Source organism: Pseudochaenichthys georgianus, chromosome 1, assembly GCF_902827115.2.
Source record: "Pseudochaenichthys georgianus chromosome 1, fPseGeo1.2, whole genome shotgun sequence".
Classification (NCBI taxonomy): Eukaryota; Metazoa; Chordata; class Actinopteri; order Perciformes; family Channichthyidae; genus Pseudochaenichthys; species Pseudochaenichthys georgianus.
In genome coordinates, this window is record NC_047503.1 from 16,741,899 (window position 1) to 16,761,167 (window position 19,269).

At 39.5% G+C, this 19,269-nt stretch overlaps 2 protein-coding genes across 2 annotated transcripts; both read left to right on the plus strand.

Moving 5' to 3' along the window:
* The first annotated feature begins 1,994 nt into the window (after nt 1-1,994).
* cenpk (centromere protein K) lies at nt 1,995-6,830 on the plus strand. Its single transcript, XM_034093751.2, has 10 exons — nt 1,995-2,085; nt 2,353-2,454; nt 2,541-2,597; nt 4,009-4,072; nt 4,381-4,427; nt 4,523-4,605; nt 4,748-4,846; nt 5,001-5,142; nt 5,252-5,305; nt 6,539-6,830. Exons 1-10 carry the CDS (start codon nt 2,083-2,085, stop codon nt 6,692-6,694), a joined length of 807 nt encoding a protein of 268 aa, XP_033949642.1. The 5' UTR covers nt 1,995-2,082; the 3' UTR covers nt 6,695-6,830.
* A 1,640-nt stretch (nt 6,831-8,470) lies between these two features.
* On the plus strand, nt 8,471-18,909 carry LOC117457281 (stromal membrane-associated protein 1-like). The gene is made up of 10 exons (XM_034097299.2): nt 8,471-8,755; nt 9,226-9,359; nt 12,158-12,243; nt 12,356-12,431; nt 12,551-12,613; nt 12,698-12,773; nt 14,416-14,546; nt 15,885-16,095; nt 16,733-17,046; nt 18,243-18,909. The coding sequence occupies exons 1-10, from the start codon at nt 8,638-8,640 to the stop codon at nt 18,375-18,377; spliced, it is 1,344 nt and encodes a 447-aa protein (XP_033953190.1). The 5' UTR covers nt 8,471-8,637; the 3' UTR covers nt 18,378-18,909.
* The last annotated feature ends 360 nt before the right edge of the window (nt 18,910-19,269 follow it).

Here is a 19,269-nt window from a genome sequence, read left to right on the forward strand (position 1 = left end):
GGACGCCCTCTCAGCCCTGGTCTGGCAGAAACACTGGCGTTATCTTTCGATCCCGTTTGAATTGTGCCACGAATTACACATATGATGTTTGTCAATTTAAAAGATAATTTTGCAAGTAAAAAAAAAATGTTTTGCCGTAAAACTGTGAAGTAAGACTTTTTTTGTGTGAAACCACTCAATGAACTACATCTCCTGTCTCGCACAACAACACACATCACCAAGATGGCTGTCACTACTGTAAAGGTGTATTATAGAATGATCACACCGGTGTGACAGTTCAAAGGGTTCATGAAATATGACTACTGTTTAACACTTAATGTTACTTCATGTTAAGGCTAATAAAAATAACAAGGCTAAGCCGGGTGTAATGCTAACTAACGGGAAGCGAAAGAACGAGTAAGACCCATTGCTGGTATGATTACAACCTGGTACTAAGCACAGGCATATTGTTAAAGTTATCTTAGCTATCTCTTATATTTAGTAGAGGAAAACAATTATGACATAATTTACGCGACTCTGGGATTTGTAGTCTTTCTAGTTGCGTTTCTTTTTTATATAGTGTTATATTTCAACAGTTTTACGACAAACTCTGACTTTTTTGACATGGAAATTATTTTTTAAGATTGACAAATATCATATGTGTAATTCATGGCACATAACGGGATCGAAAGATACGTTTTCTCTCTCCATTGACTTCAATACATAATTTTTCCGAAATAAGGTCCCATGGGGCGGAAGTAGAAGGGCGGGACTTCGCCTCTCTATTGTCACAGCTCACAGGATAGGTACCTGTCAGCCAATAAGACATATGTTTATTTCCATTCAACTCTCTGGTTGGTCTGGTGTGTTTCCTCTGTTGCATTCACTGAACACGGGAAATTACAATCCTGCCGTCCTTTCGTGATGAGGTTCAGGTAAAGCACGGTTAATGTATTATATGATGGACAACATTAATTAAACATACTTATCACGGCGACGGTGTACTCAGATTATTATTATTATTTTTCATTTTTTGATAGGGGGCCCTTAGTGGCTGCGGGGCCCTAAGCGGCCGCTTATGCCGCTTAATGGGCCGGGCCGGCTCTGTAATGACACCTCCTGCACCTGCAACCTACTGAACCCTTACATGCTTCCTGTAAAATCTACCAAATGACACAAGTTACGTGTAATAAATGGGAAATAAATGCATTTCAAAAGAATGTACACACCTAGGCCTACATGTATTATTTGGCGGTGGTGGAAAAAGTACTGACTGAGTTTTAATCCCTTTGTTAGAAAAAGTAGGCTATAGTATACCTCAAATTACTTAAAAGTAAAAGTCCCGCATTTCAAACCTTAAAAAGGAGGGGTGGCCGTGGTACACTAAACTGTAATTAAACAATACAAAAAGAGAATACAGGCCCATTTCCCCCTTTCAGAATGTTTCAATTTATTTTTATTGAATTGCAGCATATTTACACTTTGGTCTTTTTTGTAGGTAAATTCTTGAGATTTAAAGTAACTAGTGGCTGTTGCTGTCAAATAAAGGTAGTGGGGATCAATCCTACTGTTTAATAGATGCAGTTTGTTAAAAGGTGCTTTATCCCCCTCTGAAAGCAGTAGGCTAGCTGGAAGGGAACTTCTAGCTCCTATTTAAAATGCCATTGTTTCTGTTTCCCTTCAATCTTGCCTCATATTTTCTCTTTTATCAGATCGATCCCCAAATGCAACCGTTTTCGATATATCCATTCATTTGGACCTTAAGAAAATTGCCAACAACTTGAAGTCAATGGAAAGGTAAAATATCAAAACACGCAACAACAATGTATGTATACATCCTATCTCAGTCTGTGTATTTGTATGAGTCCTACCTTGATCTTCTTCTGCTTAACTGACGTTTTTCTGGTTTAGTATTGCTCCTAATATTACATTTAAAAAACTGAACATGCGCAGCCCTGCGCAGCAGCAGCGCTCCTCATATCTATGGCGCTCCTCAGCACTCTGTCGCAGATATGACGTCATCGGCGTTGGCGGTCATTTGAAAAAGGAGCGTCTGTTGTTATTTTCAGTGACTTGGAGATACATCTCTGACATTTACAAATTATGGTGAGTCGACTCGTCCTTTGACTGATTCTTGTAGTGCCAATATGTAAACAATAATGTAAAGTGCACAGTTTTCACATCAATTATTAATAGAAAATATCGGCCCTGCGAACTTAAACTAGCAACTTTCAACTTTCAACCTAGCCTACAGCTAACAACACATCAACCATGCACTGACTCTGACAGTATTTTCCGTGCTGTACTAAGTATTCATACATAACACGGCATACAAATCGATACATAGTGTCCTCTTTGTGTTCCCGTGTCCAGGCCGAGTTGGAGGCAGGTGTGGCGGCGGAAGAGGCTCTGTCAGAGACCGCTCTCAATGAGCTCATGGAGCAGTGTGAGCAGCAGTTCACCCAGCTGGAGAAGGTAATGTCTCCCCGGGCTGTGCTTTATACTCTGGGCCCGGAAGAGAAGAAGAGTTACAAACTGCAGTCTGTGTCTCTGTGTTGCAGCTTCAGAATGAGATCATACTGTCTGAACCAGATGCATGTGAGAATCCTCAAGACCAGGTGAGATGACTATACATGCTTCACTTTATATACGTGAATCACCATGTATCACAGAGGTGGGAGAAGTACTCAGATCTTGTACTTAAGTAAAAGTAAGTACCTGGAATACTCTGTTACAAGTAAAAGTCCTGCATTCAAAATGTTACTCAAGTTAAAGTACACAAGTATTGGCATCAAAATATGTATACTAATAACTAAATTAAATGATGGTAGTGGAGTAAAGTTACTCTATTAACAAACTCCTAATTGTTGTGAGGTAGAAGTACAAAGTTCCAAAACATTGGATCACTCAAGTAAAGTCTTTCAAAATTGTTCTTAAGTACAGTGCTTGAGTAAATGTACTTAGTTACTTTACACCACTGGTAACACATGGAACACCTTGAAGTTGGTGTTCATTTCATTTTTCCGTTTACTTTTTGAAATATCATTGTTACATGAATTTATGACATTTAATTAAAAAGATTTATATAAATACCCTAGCCTAGACAACACTTTTCACTTGCAAACTTGAAAATCCCTTACATTGACTCTAAAATGTAATGTTAACGTAGACCTTTATTATAATCATAATGTATTTCAAAGGCCTAAACTGGCAATAAAGACTTCCTAACTGGTTGACAATTCAAACATTATGAAATACAGGGAAAGGCAGAAGAACAACTTTGACAAATGTTCATCAAACTGTGCTTTTCTGGCACCAATATTCAACCTTTAACACATTCAGGGAAAATGTATAATGTAAACTTAAAGAATGAATTGAATTTAAGGAACTGCAGAGGCATTTGGAAGAGCACAGTGACGGACACCTACAAGATGAAATAATACATTCAAGTTATAATACTTTGTAGTACATACATGTGAAAACAAGCTATACACATTATAGTTAGTGATTTTACAATGCTAATATTAGTTCAAAAATAGCTGTAAAACTAATGATTAAAATAAGAATTATAACCTTGCTGTAACAAATGTAAAATGCAGACAATGAGAGAGTTTTGTCAAAGCGGCATCCCGTAATGGCTTCAGATGGCAACAACAAGCCATAAGTGTGTTTTATAAATGTTGACAAACAACGTCACATTTCAAGCTTGTTCTTCTTGATTTTTTTTTTGTACAAAACCAAATATCACTGTGACCTGTACCTCGTCTTCACTGGACAGAGTTAATCTTAACCAGTCACTCAACTTTTAAAACTAGACTCTAGGTTATTCCTAACCTACAGATGTGCTAAATTCAGGTTAAGATGTCCCCAAAGAGCAAAAAAGTATTTTTGTAATATTTAATAAAAAATGATCAGCTTATTTATTTTGTATTGAAATGTGTGACATTATTAAATGCAAATAACATAACTTAATCCTGCTTAATAAATGAGATTGATCATTTGTTTCTGTGCATTGCCAAATGTTCACAGGCAGCAAATAGACTGATGGCAACGGAAGCTGAACTGAAGCAGTGGCTGACAGTGGAGCCTAAATGTAAGTACTCCATTCACACTGTGATAAAAGCTTGAACATAACATAATATATGAATTTACAAAATATCAATATCACAAATTAGCACCACGATTTTATGCCTCAGGTACAGTTTACTTTCATTCCACAACATTTTAAAGGAAATCGTTTAGTCTGCTGTGAAATTGGTGCGATACACATTCGTTTAATCAAGATTTAATATAAGACTTTACTTTATCAAATTGTGATTCCAGGCTTTCAAATCTAATTGAAATGGTTTACCAGCTGTTTCTAATGTGTTAAAATGCACTTCATTATTTTTCTACATCTAGTGCTGGCATCAAATTCAGAAGTTTTACTCGAAGCTGGAAAAGAAGAGGTATGTCTTGATATGTTACAACATTAAAGAATACTGGAAATTCTTATTTAAATGCTCCAGTAATGCCACCAATGTTTCCTCTTTGTTTTCCGCAGATGCTCAAACTGTGCTCGGAACTCGAGATGGTTCTTTCTTGCCAGGAAGCGAAGAGAGACAAACTGAAAGAAACCAAAGAACTGTGCGTAAACCTTATGTGTGAAGTTCAGACTTTCTTTTCCTTCCTCAGGGAAAATACTGGAAATGCTTAAACATGGCCTTTCAGAAGCATTCCATTTGTTTAGCTCTGTGGATGAATAATGATAAAAGTCAATGTTTTTCAGTGAACAGAAGTGGTTGGAGGAGAAGACACAAGTGCTGATAGCTGCCAAAAACCACGTTGAGCGAATGCAAATGGAAAAGGGGAAAGCGTCAGAGCACAGGTGAGTGTTGTGGAGAAAACACACTAAACAAGAAGGGTTCAAGTTTTGAGATGTGTTTCCACTGGAGGGCAGCTCACCCTGAGAATAGTAGCAGAAAGATGAAAAAAGGAAACAAATTCTACCAAACATGTGTGTGTAAACATGCATTCCACAGTATATTGCTGGACACCAAAGCTCAAATCCAGAAGATGAATGTGTACCAGCAGAGGTTGATGGAGTGTCTGTCGGATGTTCTGGAGAAGCACGTCCCTCTGCCTCAGTACGAGTCCAGCACCAAGAAGAAGAAGAACAAGAAGGTGCAGTGTTCCTGTGTCTTTGATGCTCGTTGTGCTTTTGTGTTTACATAAAATACCTGTTCCGTTTCTGCTCTACTGCAACTAACCGATTTCGTGTTTTCATTCTCAGAGCAATACCCAGGAGTTTGATAAAGACATGATTTCCCTCAATGAAATTCTCGAGGTGAATCATTACATTATAATAATAATCTTTATTTGTATAGCACCTTTCATACAATAAGTGCAGTTCAAAGTGCTTCACAGTAGACATCTCACAGAAAATTGATATCACATAGAGCAGTTACCAGTAAAAGCCCTAAAAACAAACTGAAAATAGCATAGAGTAGACGTATGAAAATTACATTTATATTATAAGCCTTTATGTCCAGACCATATCAAAAAGCATAACACAGAGTTACAAAGTGCTTCACAATAAATATAATTAATTTGATAAGAAACAAAACTTGTATAAGATATAGAACAAAGTAGATATAGAGAATAGCATACAAAAAAACAATCAAATAATTGTCAGTTTAATAGCAACTAAGCTAGCGTGTTTGAGCAAAATGAAAAAACTTTAGCATTGATAATCCAGCAGGAAGTCTATCCTTCTGAAATGTTTAAGAAAAAACATATTTGGTATTATTGTTTTATTTTGAGAATAAGCCATTATCAAATTGAATGATAATGTTCGTTGCTGTGATACCACACGGTACATGACGTCATCATCGGACATTTTAGCTGCATTTTGATAGGCTGCAAAGTTGAGAGTTTTTAAACAATTGCGTTAAGTTTCAGACTTTTTCATGTGAACAGCAGTCCATTCTGCAAACTATCACTACTTTACATGTAGTAATCTCTTTACGAAATGTTTATAGTCAGAGATTTGATGTGACGAAAGTGATGTCCCACTTAAAGGTAGGGTAGGTAAGAATGGAGAAACCAGCTCGAGTGCGCTAGAATTTGAAAGTACACAACCGAAAAAAATCTGCCCCTTCCTTCAGACTTCCTTACAACACACACGAACGCGCACATGACCAATGAGGGCATGAGATAAGTTTGTGCATGAGATGAAAGGCTGACAGGCTGGTCGGCCATCCAATTGTCTGCCACGGTCCGAGGCAGATCATTGGACTTGCTTTTTACAGCGCCGCGGATTCCACAGATGAAATATTTGTATATATTTATTGTCAAAGCATTTAATGTATTCATTGCTATCGGGATGTTAAGAGCTTTCCATGGAATATAACAAAGTGTTTCTGAAGTGAATTACCTACCTTACCTTTAAATATATATATATATATAAATTCAACCTATATCAATTGAACTGTCTGTAAATGCCTGCAAACTTTATAAATTGATTCACATGGCCCCATTACTTAACCCTATTCTCCCTCCGTCTTCTGTAATCCCACAGCTGCTCATGAACAAGGCTCTGAACACACCACACGACCCCTATATGACCATAGACAACACATTCTGGCCCCCGTACATAGAGCTGCTGCTCCGCTATGGCATCGCAGTGAGGCACCAAGAGAGTAACTTCAAGATCCGCCTGGAAACATTTTTTTGAGGCAGTGGTGCACGAGGCTTCTCAAGCACCACTCATCTGCCAGTGTTTGAAAGCTTGAGGCTGCTTGCACAGTTCAAAGTAGTGTGTGTGTGTGTGTGTGTGTGTGTGTGTGTGTGTGTGTGTGTGTGTGTGTGTGTGTGTGTGTGTGTGTGTGTGTGTGTGTGTGTGTGTGTGTGTGTGTGTGTGTGTGTGTGTGTGTGTGTGTGTGTGTGTGTGTGTGTGTGTGTGTGTGTGTGTGTGTGTGAATGCATTTGACAAAACACTCTCAATTCCATGTTAACTTACTCAATAGTGTTTCCTTCAATCCTATTTTTGAATTTATATTAATGATTAAACATTGCCATTGCTAAGTAATGAATGTTTGTAGTCATGTCTTTAAATTCAGTTTCATTCAAAGTTTTGCAAATGTACTGTGACCCACTGAAGCCTTAACCCTTTAACTGCCAGCACCACCATTTGATAGAGCACATTTTGTGTCTTGATATTTTGTTGAAAAAAATGATAAGTTGAACTGCATCTGATTCAGCCAGCTCTACCCTTTGGTTGACATGTTATGCACAAAACAACCTCTAGATGTCGCTGTGGTCCTAACAGAATGCCCTTCAGCTAGCTTCCACTGAGGAAGTTGGCAATGCTAAAAATCACTGCTGAAGAAATCACTCTTTTTGGTCAACTTTTGTAAGGTAACCATGTCAATTTTGACATATTTTAGTGGCAGGGCACTGACTGAACATAATTAGATAACTTGGTGCAAAAAAATGTTTTAACAAGGGTGTAATTATTTTTTGGAAAATATGCTCAATCAATCGGTATGATTGATATGCTCAATCAATCGGTCGAATTGGCCTTGCGTAAGCTAGCAATATGACTGTTTCAGAGATGTTTTCCAATACAATATGGTAAATGCATGGCTAGATTCATGCTAATATTACTAAATCTAGTACTGCCTTATGAGTCTCAGAGTGAAAGAGTGATAATAATTTATATAGCACCTTTCATGCATGGCATTCAGCCCAAAGTTGCACACAGATGAGCAAGTTAGGCCAACACAGGATATAGACATTTGCCGTTAGGCCAGTGGTTTCCTGTTTCAGCTAATTCAGCTAATTCAGCATACACAGTAAGATGAGCAAGTATTTTTTTTTTATCATGAAAAACACTTTACATTACTTTTTTTTTTTTTTTTACAATTTATAATTGATCTTTTATGAATATATCTGGTTCTATATATTGCTCATTTTCCATAAAAGAAACATGTATTTGTTTGTGTTGTTTGAGTTTGTGTTTTATTTGAGTTTGATGCATACAAATACTGTACTTATTATGATTGTTGAAAATGTACTTTTACCATAGAAGGTCAGCTCGACCAGTTGGTAGAGGCTCATAAAAGCAAAACTGTGTGGTCAGTCAAAATAATAATAATTGTTTGTGCTTATTTGTGGCCCATTTGATAAGAAAATGCAAAAAAATATTTCCATAGATTTTTTCTTGGTCTGGCAGTTAAAGGGTTAACATGCCTAAATGGTCCATTGCATGTAAAGATTTGATATATGTTACATGGACTGCATAACTGGACTGGAATAACTGCAGTTGTGTGTGATGGATTCAAAGATTGTTTTAAAACGTTTGTTGTAGGCAGCCAGTCAAAATGATGGGATAAAGTTTGATTCTATATAATAATTATTTCATGAATATGTAAAACTTCATAAGAAACTCAGTGCGTCAGAGCCATAGGTCAGAGCTGTTGCCCAATCAGGTGCATCCGCCGCGTCAGCTTTAGGATTCCTGTGGGCGGAGAGGGGATTCCGGTTCCGGGTGTTTTCATATCCCACTCGGAGGCGTTCATCTCTCTGATTATGGTATTTTATCATAAATGTATTTCTATAGAAGACTGATTAAAGTAAAGTTGTTTTGATTAAGGAGGTCCAACAGTTGCCGTGAACATGGCGACCCGCTCCGAGAGAGAAAAGTCTCTAAAACTCAACGAGCAGCACCAGGCCATCCTGTCCAAAATGCTGAGAGAGGAAGACAACAAGTACTGCGCTGACTGCGAGGCGAAAGGTGCGACTTACACATTATCGACATTTTTTCCATGACACTAGACAAAGTTAACATTTCCACTCAGAAAAAGCCGCTAACGCTGTATAACAATGTAGCATCTTCGCTAGTTAGCTTGGCTAAGCTAACCCGCTACTGTGTAACCGGCTAAGGCTAGTCAGCTGACATCTCTTCCCTTTAGCAAAACTAAGTGGCTAACTAGCAAGCTAACTTCTCTAAATCTACTCAAGCTCATCGGCCTCAGTGCCTTTCCTCTCTCTGGGGTTTTACAGGCGTTTTGCGAACTGTGTCAGATCCACATCAGGAGCCTGACTCTTTCTCTTGTTATGTCATTGTTAAAGAATGCAGAGCCTGCTTTTGGCTCTTGAAGTCTCTGCAAGATCGTGCATGCTTAAGGTTTCTTCGGGTTTCTGTCTATCTATGGTTTCTGCAGACATCTATCTATATCTAATTCACAGTCTTTCTTTTATCAGGTCCAAGATGGGCATCCTGGAATCTGGGAGTATTTATGTGCATCCGGTGTGCTGGCATCCACAGGAATCTGGGAGTACACATATCCAGAGTCAAATCAGTCAACCTGGACCAATGGACCTCAGAACAAATGCAGGTACTGTTTTGATCCTGTGTGTACTTATGTTTATTTACAGAAGAGGTGGCCTTTTATTATATGAATAACTAATCACTCACGCAAAGTCTCTAAGTAAGACATTATTGCAACGTCTTTGTTGTATAGGAAGTAAGGAGGGATTTCAGTAACGCTTTATCTTGGCACATCTGTTCTCTATTGACAGCCAGACTTTCCATTTCAGTTCCTCAGATCTGTTACAATACTGTACATTTCCATTATTATGAGGCTCTCTGAATAATTATCCCAAAAATGTTGACGACTTGCGAGACACAGATTAGAAAAAGAATAGTCAATGTGTGAGAGATCTTAGCTTTTAGTCTCTAGCATCTAGATTCAAATGTACTGGATCACAGACTTCCCATAATGAACATTGATAGAAATTGTCATTAAGTCTTATTCATGTAATTTGCCAGTTACCATAATGACCAGTTCCGACTTGAAAATGACTGCTTACATGAGCATCCAAGTCCTTATTAAAGCTAAAAAAAATATTTAAAAAAGTTTCCAGTTCATGCCACTTCTCATTACAAAATGTAGTTAACTGTTTTAACTAATTACAGAAATCTCACATGCACTGTTTTCCAAGGAAATTAAATCCAGATTTGAGACTCTTTCCACCTGTACCCCAGTCTTCCTCTCAGCCTGCTCAGTGTATGTCCGCCTGTCTTACTCATGGAGGTACAAAGAGAACTGGATACAGCATTTAAAACCTGTTCAGTGGTGCATGAAGCCAAAATGGCTCCACTTACCAATATAAAATTACCCAGGCCTTCTGCTTTCGTAGGGCCCTTAGAGCAAGCAAGCGCACTAGAGTTTTACTTAAACCTCCCACACACTTTTCTGGGCATTTGCGTCAAAGCCTGATGCTCCTCATTGTGGCTTTGTCCAACTCCACAGTCCAAGTTTAAAGGTCACCTATTACGCAAAATCCACTTTTTCATGTCTTTTATACATAAACATGTGTCCCGTCTGCGTTGAGAGATTCTGAAAGTTTCAGGAAAAAACATTTGCTCTCTTTTTGTCCCTCCCAATTTATCACCTGAATCTCCTCCTAGAACACCATTGTGTTCTTTTATACCAAATATCTCTCAGAGCGGCGTGGGGAGTGGCCCCTTGTTTCCATCTAAAGTAACAGACAGAGAATCAGCACTTTTGAAACAGGGCTGAAACAGAGGGGATTATGGGATGCTACAATGATCTGTTTGGTATTTGGAGCCAGGGCTCGAGCTTAAGGACGTCCCGTCGTCCCGGGGCAGAACAAAATAGTGTCGGGGAGGATAAAAAATAATTTTGGACGAGAGTTAAAATAAAAATACCCTGCTAACTCTACTACAAACAGCGATGAAAATGAAGCCGACTGCACGTTTTGTGTAGCACACAGTTATTAAACCTCCTTGTCAACATAAACACACACGCACAAAACATTTAGAAACCCGCGAAATACACACACATGTAGCTACAGCTGGGGGGGCACAGCTGGGCGGCTGGCTGGCTGTGCTGTGCCCAGCTGGCTGTGCCAGCGAATTCCTAGCCCGCAAATTCGCGGGTCTAGCTATGTTCTGAGTGTGTGTATTTCGCGGGTTGAGTGATGTACAATGACAATGGCATCCCGTGGAGGAATTCTGAAATGTTTTACCGTTCCATCACAAAAACGCACAGCAGAACCAGACCCTGGAGCGCCGGCTTCTTTATTTACTTACTCCTCTTCATCCCCTATGGGTAATAAGGCTGAGATGAGAACCCTCCATCGTATTTAGTCCTTAGCAATATGCTGAGCCTCTCCCCGTGTAGGGATGGGTACCGAGCCCCGGTATTAAACGGGCCCCGGGCCGCAATTATTAAAGACAGTGGTAACGTTAAGCTCCGAAGTTATCGGACTTTTTATCGGTACAGGAGACATTTAAAAAATATACTTCATATGTATTATTGCTACATACACATTATATCGCAGTTTTAGTTTCACCAACTCCGTTTCTAATATGCAATAAGACTACAACATGCGTCTATGATGTATTTTCGAGCTTTCCAATCCAGATGAGATCTCTCTGTCCCGTCTGGGTGCGAGGGGGCGGGGCCGTTTGTAAAGGTCTCCTGACTGTGTTACAGACTGTCATCCTGCTTAGTGGTTACTCTGGGTTCTGTCTTCAGGACACAGAGTTGGATTGTTTTGTTAATTGGATGGGACTTGATTGGATTCAATATTAGAGTAATTTTCTCGTTTGTGTGTTTGTTTAAATATATTTGGCCTTTGTTTATGTGATTGAATGATTTACTCAAATAAAAAGGTTGATGAATTATCATCTAATGATTTGTATGATGTTTTATTTATGTTAAAGGTCACTTTGAATGATTTTAACTAATGATAATGTAGAAAAACTAACATTTTAAATTCGGGACGGTTCACATTAATTTCGGGACGGCTTAGATTGTATTTCGGGACGGTTCCGGGAGGATGGGGAAAAAGTTAGTCGAGAGCCCTGAGCCAAACACTTCAGAGACATGTTTCGTATATATCTGAGACCTATAATATATTGATGAAAAATAGAACAATAGGGGACCTTTAAAACACCGGCTATCTATTAATCATTTTGAAGCAATTAAATCCAAGCCATGATAACCCTAGTGACACTATCAGGGTCTCTTATGTGAGAATGATGCTTTCACAGGCTGAGTCGTACTCTCTGTGATGAGCAAACTAATCATCATGTGTAAAATCCAGCATGCATATATGAACAGAATTTGCTTTCTATTTACCAATCTGTCTTTCCTTTTTTCAGAGTATACAGGATATGGGCAACACCAATGGCAGGCGGCTTTATGAGGCCAACCTTCCAGAAAGCTTCAGAAGACCTCAAACAGACCAGTATCCTTCACTATGCGCAGACACCCTTAACTTAAACATGCCATACTGCTTATACCAAAGCTATTCATATTTGTCTTGCTTGTTGCCCATTTCCCCTTAACTCTGACCTTAGAGCAGTGGAATTCTTCATCAGGGATAAATATGAGAAGAAGAAATACTACAGCAAGAATGTGACTAATGGAAGCAGTGTATGTATTATGGGTTACTCTTTCAGCTTTATACACCTGCCTTTTTAAAAATAGGGAAAACACTTTAACAGACTATTTGTATTTTCTGTTGTTCATTTTGAGTTTATTTTGTTTTCCAGCCAAAAGGTGCTAAGAAAGAGAAGGAGCCGGACCGAGGAAGCAAGGTGTCATCTTACACTAAGGTAAGTTTATCACACATTATTTTACATTCAGCATTGTCCCAAATTGAGTTTGCCTTACATATTACTACTCCATTCCTTCTAAAGAGTGAAGAGCCCAGGCCAGTCCCCAAAATCAGCCCCGCTAAGACTTCAGAACCACCTGTGAACCTACTAGGCCTTGGTGAGTATCTCACTTGTGTTACTGGAAATTAAAAAACGTCTGGAAGGTGCCGGCTGAGTGAGATATTTATGGGATATGGCTAAACGGGGCTTCAGCTTGTAATTGTTTTCCTTTTATTGCCAGTTTGGCAGATCTAATAAATAAATGAATCACTGTAAACTCATTGAGCCGGGATTTAGATGCTATACAGGCTCAAGGCGCTGTGTAATTTTAGATGATGGATATTTACCATGTACTTAATTTGACTGTATATATGTTGAGTTGCCTGTTTTTCTTGGTGTGCCAGGCTGACGCTGCGGCAGGTTATTGCTGTGGACATATAACTTTCCATTCAACCTCGCAGCACGGCATAACGGCACTCAACCAAGATAGTGTGGTTGTTTAAGGCAGAGACTTCGACCGTGACTGTCTGTTGTCTCTGTAGGCTGGATGTGTAATAATAGAGAAAATGTCACAGCTGCTCATTCAGATTTGAGCAGCTGTGTACTGTGACAGGCAGTAGTAGACTAACCATCTTTGAGCTGATCTCAGAATCAGAACTGTACTTATTTTTTTAAGTTGATTTTAATGCACGTCTCCTTTTGCTGTACATTAAAACTTTGCACCAGTGAAATACTGCAAGACTCTTTATCGAGGAAGTCAGAGGAAGTGCTAAAACTGCTGACTCAGTCACAGACACAGACTTCTTGTTCTAGTTTTGGAGCTTTTCACTTTTGAGGAACAAAGGAATAGATGGTTCATAACATTGGTTGCTTTGGTTTCCCCTTCCCTGTAGTGTGTTCTAGGTGTTGGTGCATGGAAGTGGTCTGCAACGGCTAACTTGCTGACTTTTCAATGCTGTCAAATAGATTTATTTTAGGAAAGCTGCCTTATTCCAGGGTGTTTTCCAGCAATTATTTAATAAATGGGTGTGTTGTAGAGCAACCACAGTTTATCACATCATGGATGAACCGTAAATGATTGTGCTGCAAAGGGTAGATGAAGAGGAACAGTTTGACTCATCATGAAAGAGGCATAACTTGATCACAGCCGCTCACCGCAGATCTATGCTAAACATATGCAAAATATGGCTTTCAGTGTTCAAGTGGCAGTTATTAGGATGTTTCAGAGTGTGTTGCCACTCATGGTGAAACAGTGGGTTGTTACTACAGGTTATTGTATGTGTGTTATGGTTGTGTACTTGTCTATTTATCCTTTCACTTAAATGACTCGGATATCAATGACTTTATCTTCATACTTCGGGGTATTGTGCATAATTACTTCAATATAGCAATTCCATTCATAGTTTTAAGTAGGATGAGGAATGAATGCTCCTAATAGACTTTGAGGGTCATAGCATTATTTGGATGTTTACTGTTATTTTAGTTTGTTGGCCAATAAGCTGGTTCATTTTATTGTACTAACCGTCATGCTTACTGTGCTCTGCAGCAGTGGGAGGGCGGTGCAGTTAAATAAATACAAAACATAACCTCACTTTAGCAAACATAAGCTCTGTTTGTTTTACACACCTTTGCACAGCGATTACACAACAACTAATGATCTTTCATAAGTTCTCAGTGAATATCATTGGGAGGTGAGTAGCGCTGCGTGTGTGTTTGTTTCAACCGGTAAAACCTGTTTTCTTTTCACCTTTCTGTCGCAGACATACCAACAGCTGCAGCAACTAACAATGGTAGCATAAGCACAAGCCAGAACAACAACGACCTGGATATATTCGGCCCGATGGTCTCAAACCCTCTCCCCGCCTCCTCATCCGTAGCTCAGTTTCCTCAGGTAAAGTCCATGAAGAGTTCTTCCGTCCAGATTGCTAATTATTCATTTCTGAATATTGCTCATGAGCGCTTGTAATAGTCGTGCGGTTGTAAAACTTAAATGAAGTGTGCAGTGGAAAATAAAAAGTCAAATGATAACTAACAGCATAAACAGCCCACAAGACGGCAACACCGATTCAGAGAGACAGTAGAGACGGCCGGGCATACAAATAATGTAGCAATCATTTGGCTAAACATTTAAATAAGGCTGCAATCAATTAATATATTGATTAATTTGTTCATACTATTTTGATTAATGATTTATTAAAACGTAATCTGGGTGGCTGAAACTCCGAGGTGAGGTTTTTAATGTCAGTCCATAAATCAGATATTTATTGATGGAAAAAAAAGAAATGCAGCTAATCTTCACATTTCAGAGGATAAGAAACAACATATTTTGCCATTTTTGATTAGTTTTAATTATATTTCTGTTGATCAACTAGATGATCTTAGATGATAAGTTGTTCATTGCATTTTTTATTTAGCCTTTATTTATACAGGTGTAAAATCTCATTGAGACACAAGGTCTCATTTTCAAGAGAGACCAGAGACCACCTGTTCAGTGGTAACACCGCCACACAAAGTTACAGACGGGACACTAAACGCAACACTCAACGTCGTAAAAAAAGTAGTCATTGAAATCCATATCCAGTAGTCAGATATAGCAGCTGCAAACACCCTCAGATGATTTATCCAGCTTTTTTTAAATGAGTTTAAAATCCGTGATGGGTATCAAAGTGGTCAGCTTAAGTTCCTGCTGAAGTGTGTTCCAGGTCGAGGGGCAGAGTACGATATGGCTTTTCTCCCAAGCACCGTGCGGACGAGGGGACGGACAGAGTGATGTCATTTTGAGATGGTAGTCTATAGCTGTACTGTTATTAAGCATGTATTCATGATATCCCTTTGTTATTGCTCTGTCACAACACAGTTAGCACTGAAAACATGATTTATTAGGTCTGTGTTTTGATTATGGCTGTACCAGCTCCTAACAGCTTACCTACAGGCCACATCTGAAATCTGGAGCATTATTATGCAGGGCAGGCCATTATCACAGCATTCTATCAAATTAAACAAACAGCTGATTGATGTATGGCATACATTAAAGATATCGTAAACTTTAATGAAATGTAATTCAATTTAATATGTTGATGATAATCTGTGAATGATTTGAAACCTGCTCTGTCAGAACAGCCCTGGGAGGGAACCGTTGACTATTTTCTTTAAACTGCAGATGCCGAGTACATCACTGTTGTTCCATACTTTAATCACAAAGTCTTTCACAATCTTTTCCACCCGTCAGGTGAGCTCCAGTAACACGGCCAACCCTCCCACACAAACCCCAGCGGCGGCGGGGGGGGGGGCCAGCTCGGGGTCAGGGCAGGGGGACCTGGACCTGTTCAGCGACAGCAGCAGCTCCACTAAGACTGAAGACGGGGCCAAGAAGCCGCTGTCCAAGGACTCCATCCTGTCCCTGTATGGAACCAACAGCATGTCCCAACAGGCGCCCGCCGGTGAGGACGCACACCTTTTTAAAATGATGTCGCATAACAGCTGACTCATTTCTTTGCAGTTTCCAGATGTAATCATTTTGTTATTGTAATGTTATAATTACGCTACATTTCTCAATACCTTTTAAGAACTGTAAATGCCTTTTGTACAAGACTATTGGAACATAAGAGTTCACGGTTTTCCTCTTAAAATATTGTTTTGAACGCATCCAAACAAGAACCTTGCAGAAAAATGGCAGCAGTTTTGCCGAGAAATCCTAGATAAGATAATCCTTCTTTTCCTATTAACAAATATCGGAAATAAAAATAACATGTGGCCCAACTCACTGCCTTCATGACAACATTATACTTCCCGTTTACATATTTTAAAGTCTCCAAGTAATAGAAACGTAGGGTCCCAGTTTTGTCGGATGGGCGTTCCAGAGGGTCAGACATGGTAAACTTCTGGGCCAGAAATGTTCCTTACCTAGAAATGGCTGGGATCTGTGTTTGTTCCACAAGGAGCAAGTAGATACTTCCTTGTATGTCCCACTAATCTTCCCAACTTCCTCTCCTGGTTAAGAGGCTGCTTTAACAAACACTTGAAACACATGTTTGTTTGCATAATACTCCTCTCTCTGTTTTGCATATCTTCCCTCAGCCGGCATGTTCATGGGCCCCTCCCAGATGCAGTTTCCTGTGCAGGCTGCTGGAGGTTATCAGGCCTTCCCTGGCATGGGCACGGCCATGCCGCCTACAACCGTCATGGGCGCCATGATGGGGCCCAGTCCAGGCATGATGGTCGGGATGACGATGCCTAATGGCTTCATGGGGAATGCGCAGGCTGGCGGAGTGATGGGCATGGCGCCGAGGATGATGGGACCACAGGGCGGGGCGATGCCTGCAGGCATGGTGCCGGCTCAGGGCATGTACGCCATCCAGCCCGGGCAGCAGGGGCAGTGGAACATGGGTCAGGTAGGAGAAGTCCTCGAGTTGTGTTGGTTACTGATGCTTCGTAAAGGGTTCTTTGAGAGGGAAGTATGTGGGGTTTAGTGGCATCTAGTGGTGAGGTTGCAAATTGCTATCCACTTCCAAGCATGTATTAGAACTACAACAGCATTCTGCTAACAAAGAACATTAAACAGCCCTGCTAGAGGTAGAGTTTGGTTTCTTCATTTTTAGGCTACTTTATAAAAATGGTTAATGCCGTGTAGAGGACCTTCTCCGTATGCACATATATAGGGTTTACTCTAAGGTAAAGAAAATAAATGTTTTTGTTAGTTTTAGTTGCAGTTGACTTTACAATAATAACATAGCTATGAATACTATTCTATTCAAATTATGCTAATGGGTGCCCTCAATCCTACACCCTGAACTTCATGCGTGTCTGTCAGGAGTGATTAGTGTCACATGTGACCACATCCAGCTACGATAATGCATTGTACACATTAGTAGTGCATTGTGAAGCGCTTTACTATACAGGATGTGGACAGAGCATACAGCAGCCACAAGGGGGCAGCACAAGCAGGGCTTTAAAGCGAAATAAGTACTGTCAAAAAGGCTTATTCATAGAGGAAAAACTCAATTTAAAGTCTGCAGTTAGAAGACACTTAGCACCCACAATGTAATTCACAAAATAAATGAAATGGCTGCACACTGCTATAAAAAAATGTAAATCAGAATACCTTTATTCGTCCCACAGAGGGGAAATGTGCAATGAAGATTACATTTTAGGGGAAACAGCCTGAGAAACCTCATAGAAAGAGATTGAAAGTAATGTTTGACCTTGGTGTGTTCATGTAGAACAACATGGATGCTACAGAGAAGATGTTTTGCATTTCTTGTATTTGCATGACAAACAAAGAGAAAAAGAAACTAAACAAGTAAGCAATGAAATGTTTACAAAATATCAGACCAGTTTTTCAATTGTTCATGTTTCCAGTCAGGAACTTGTTTTTCTGATCATTCCGGTCCCACATGCCCTATCTCACAATCTGAATTCAGTGGAGCTCAACTTTGACTGAACAATTTGAGAAACATCCTTTTAACTCTTCATTATTAAACTCCTGAACACTACTAAGTGGACTCAGGACAGGTTAGAATTGAATATTACAGGTTTCCAGCACTTCCTGCCCATCTAGTGTTAACACAGATCTGTCTCACATCCTCAGGTGAATCAGCAGATGTCCGGGTTGGCCCTGAACGGTGCGGGGGGCCAGATGGCTTTCGCTCAGCCTCCCTCAGCTATCAGTGGGTGGGCCGCCAACGGATCTGGCCAGACCCTGAGCACACAGTTATGGAAGTGAGCCTTTGAGCGAGCCGTCAGTCGGGCAGAGTAAGAGTCGAGGTTTCAGAAAGTGCAAAATATATCTTGTGCTTCTCTGCTCCTCACAGTGAACTGATGCCCATTTCCAGCCTTCAGAACATGAAAATTGTATCTCCTTTTTTCCCCTTCTCCCTTTCTCTGTCTCTCTTTCTCTCTTTCTCTCTATTGTGTGAGTGGATTGGGAGTCCTACAGGAGTACAGCCTGGCAGCTTCTGCCTGTCGTATGGTTTTTGATCATAACTTTTATTTTCCTTTTTTGGAAGGAAAAAAAAATGACAAGGAAATAACAGTCCCAACAAAAATGATATCGACATATCGGAAAAGCTGCAGGACCAGTTACACAAGCTTTTATTGTATCATTATAAGAATATAGAACATTTAAATGAATAGTATTTAACGGGAAAAGACAGGACTATCAAGTCTGTCAGTACACCTCCCAAATGTACAGCGATGTATAACCTTCTTTTAAAGTACTTGTGGTTCCCCTATCAAATTAAAGTGATAATAAATGACTTGCTTTGATGCGTCTTCTATAATTAATATGTAACACGTTTTTATTGGCTTGAAATAATAATAATTATTTTTGTGGTTTGGTGTAAAAGGTAATAATTTGTATAACAAAAACCTCACCCGTGTAAACCTGAACACTTTTTTTCCTTTCATGGCTCCACAGTGAATGAATAATCAAAAAACAGACAGCATTCTTTACAATTAGAGGGCATTTGATCCCATGTTTAACTAAAGCAAATCTTATATCTGCTGATTATTTTTGTTCCAAGTGGACGTTTATTCACAAATTCAAGGTAATACAGTGTGAGAAGATCATATACAAGGATCTTCTAAATCTCAAACTTGTTAGCAGTCAGGAGGTT

Bases quoted from the DNA above. Each gene is read 5' to 3' on its own strand.
- cenpk (XM_034093751.2), top strand. The intron at 4,073-4,380 runs GTAAGTACTCCA...TTCTACATCTAG, and splicing joins GCTGACAGTGGAGCCTAAAT to TGCTGGCATCAAATTCAGAA. The intron at 5,306-6,538 runs GTGAATCATTAC...GTAATCCCACAG, and splicing joins CCCTCAATGAAATTCTCGAG to CTGCTCATGAACAAGGCTCT.
- LOC117457281 (XM_034097299.2), top strand. From the start codon at position 8,638: ATGGCGACCCGCTCCGAGAGAGAAAAGTCTCTAAAACTCAACGAGCAG. The intron at 8,756-9,225 runs GTGCGACTTACA...TTCTTTTATCAG, and splicing joins CGCTGACTGCGAGGCGAAAG to GTCCAAGATGGGCATCCTGG. The intron at 12,614-12,697 runs GTAAGTTTATCA...TTCCTTCTAAAG, and splicing joins AGGTGTCATCTTACACTAAG to AGTGAAGAGCCCAGGCCAGT.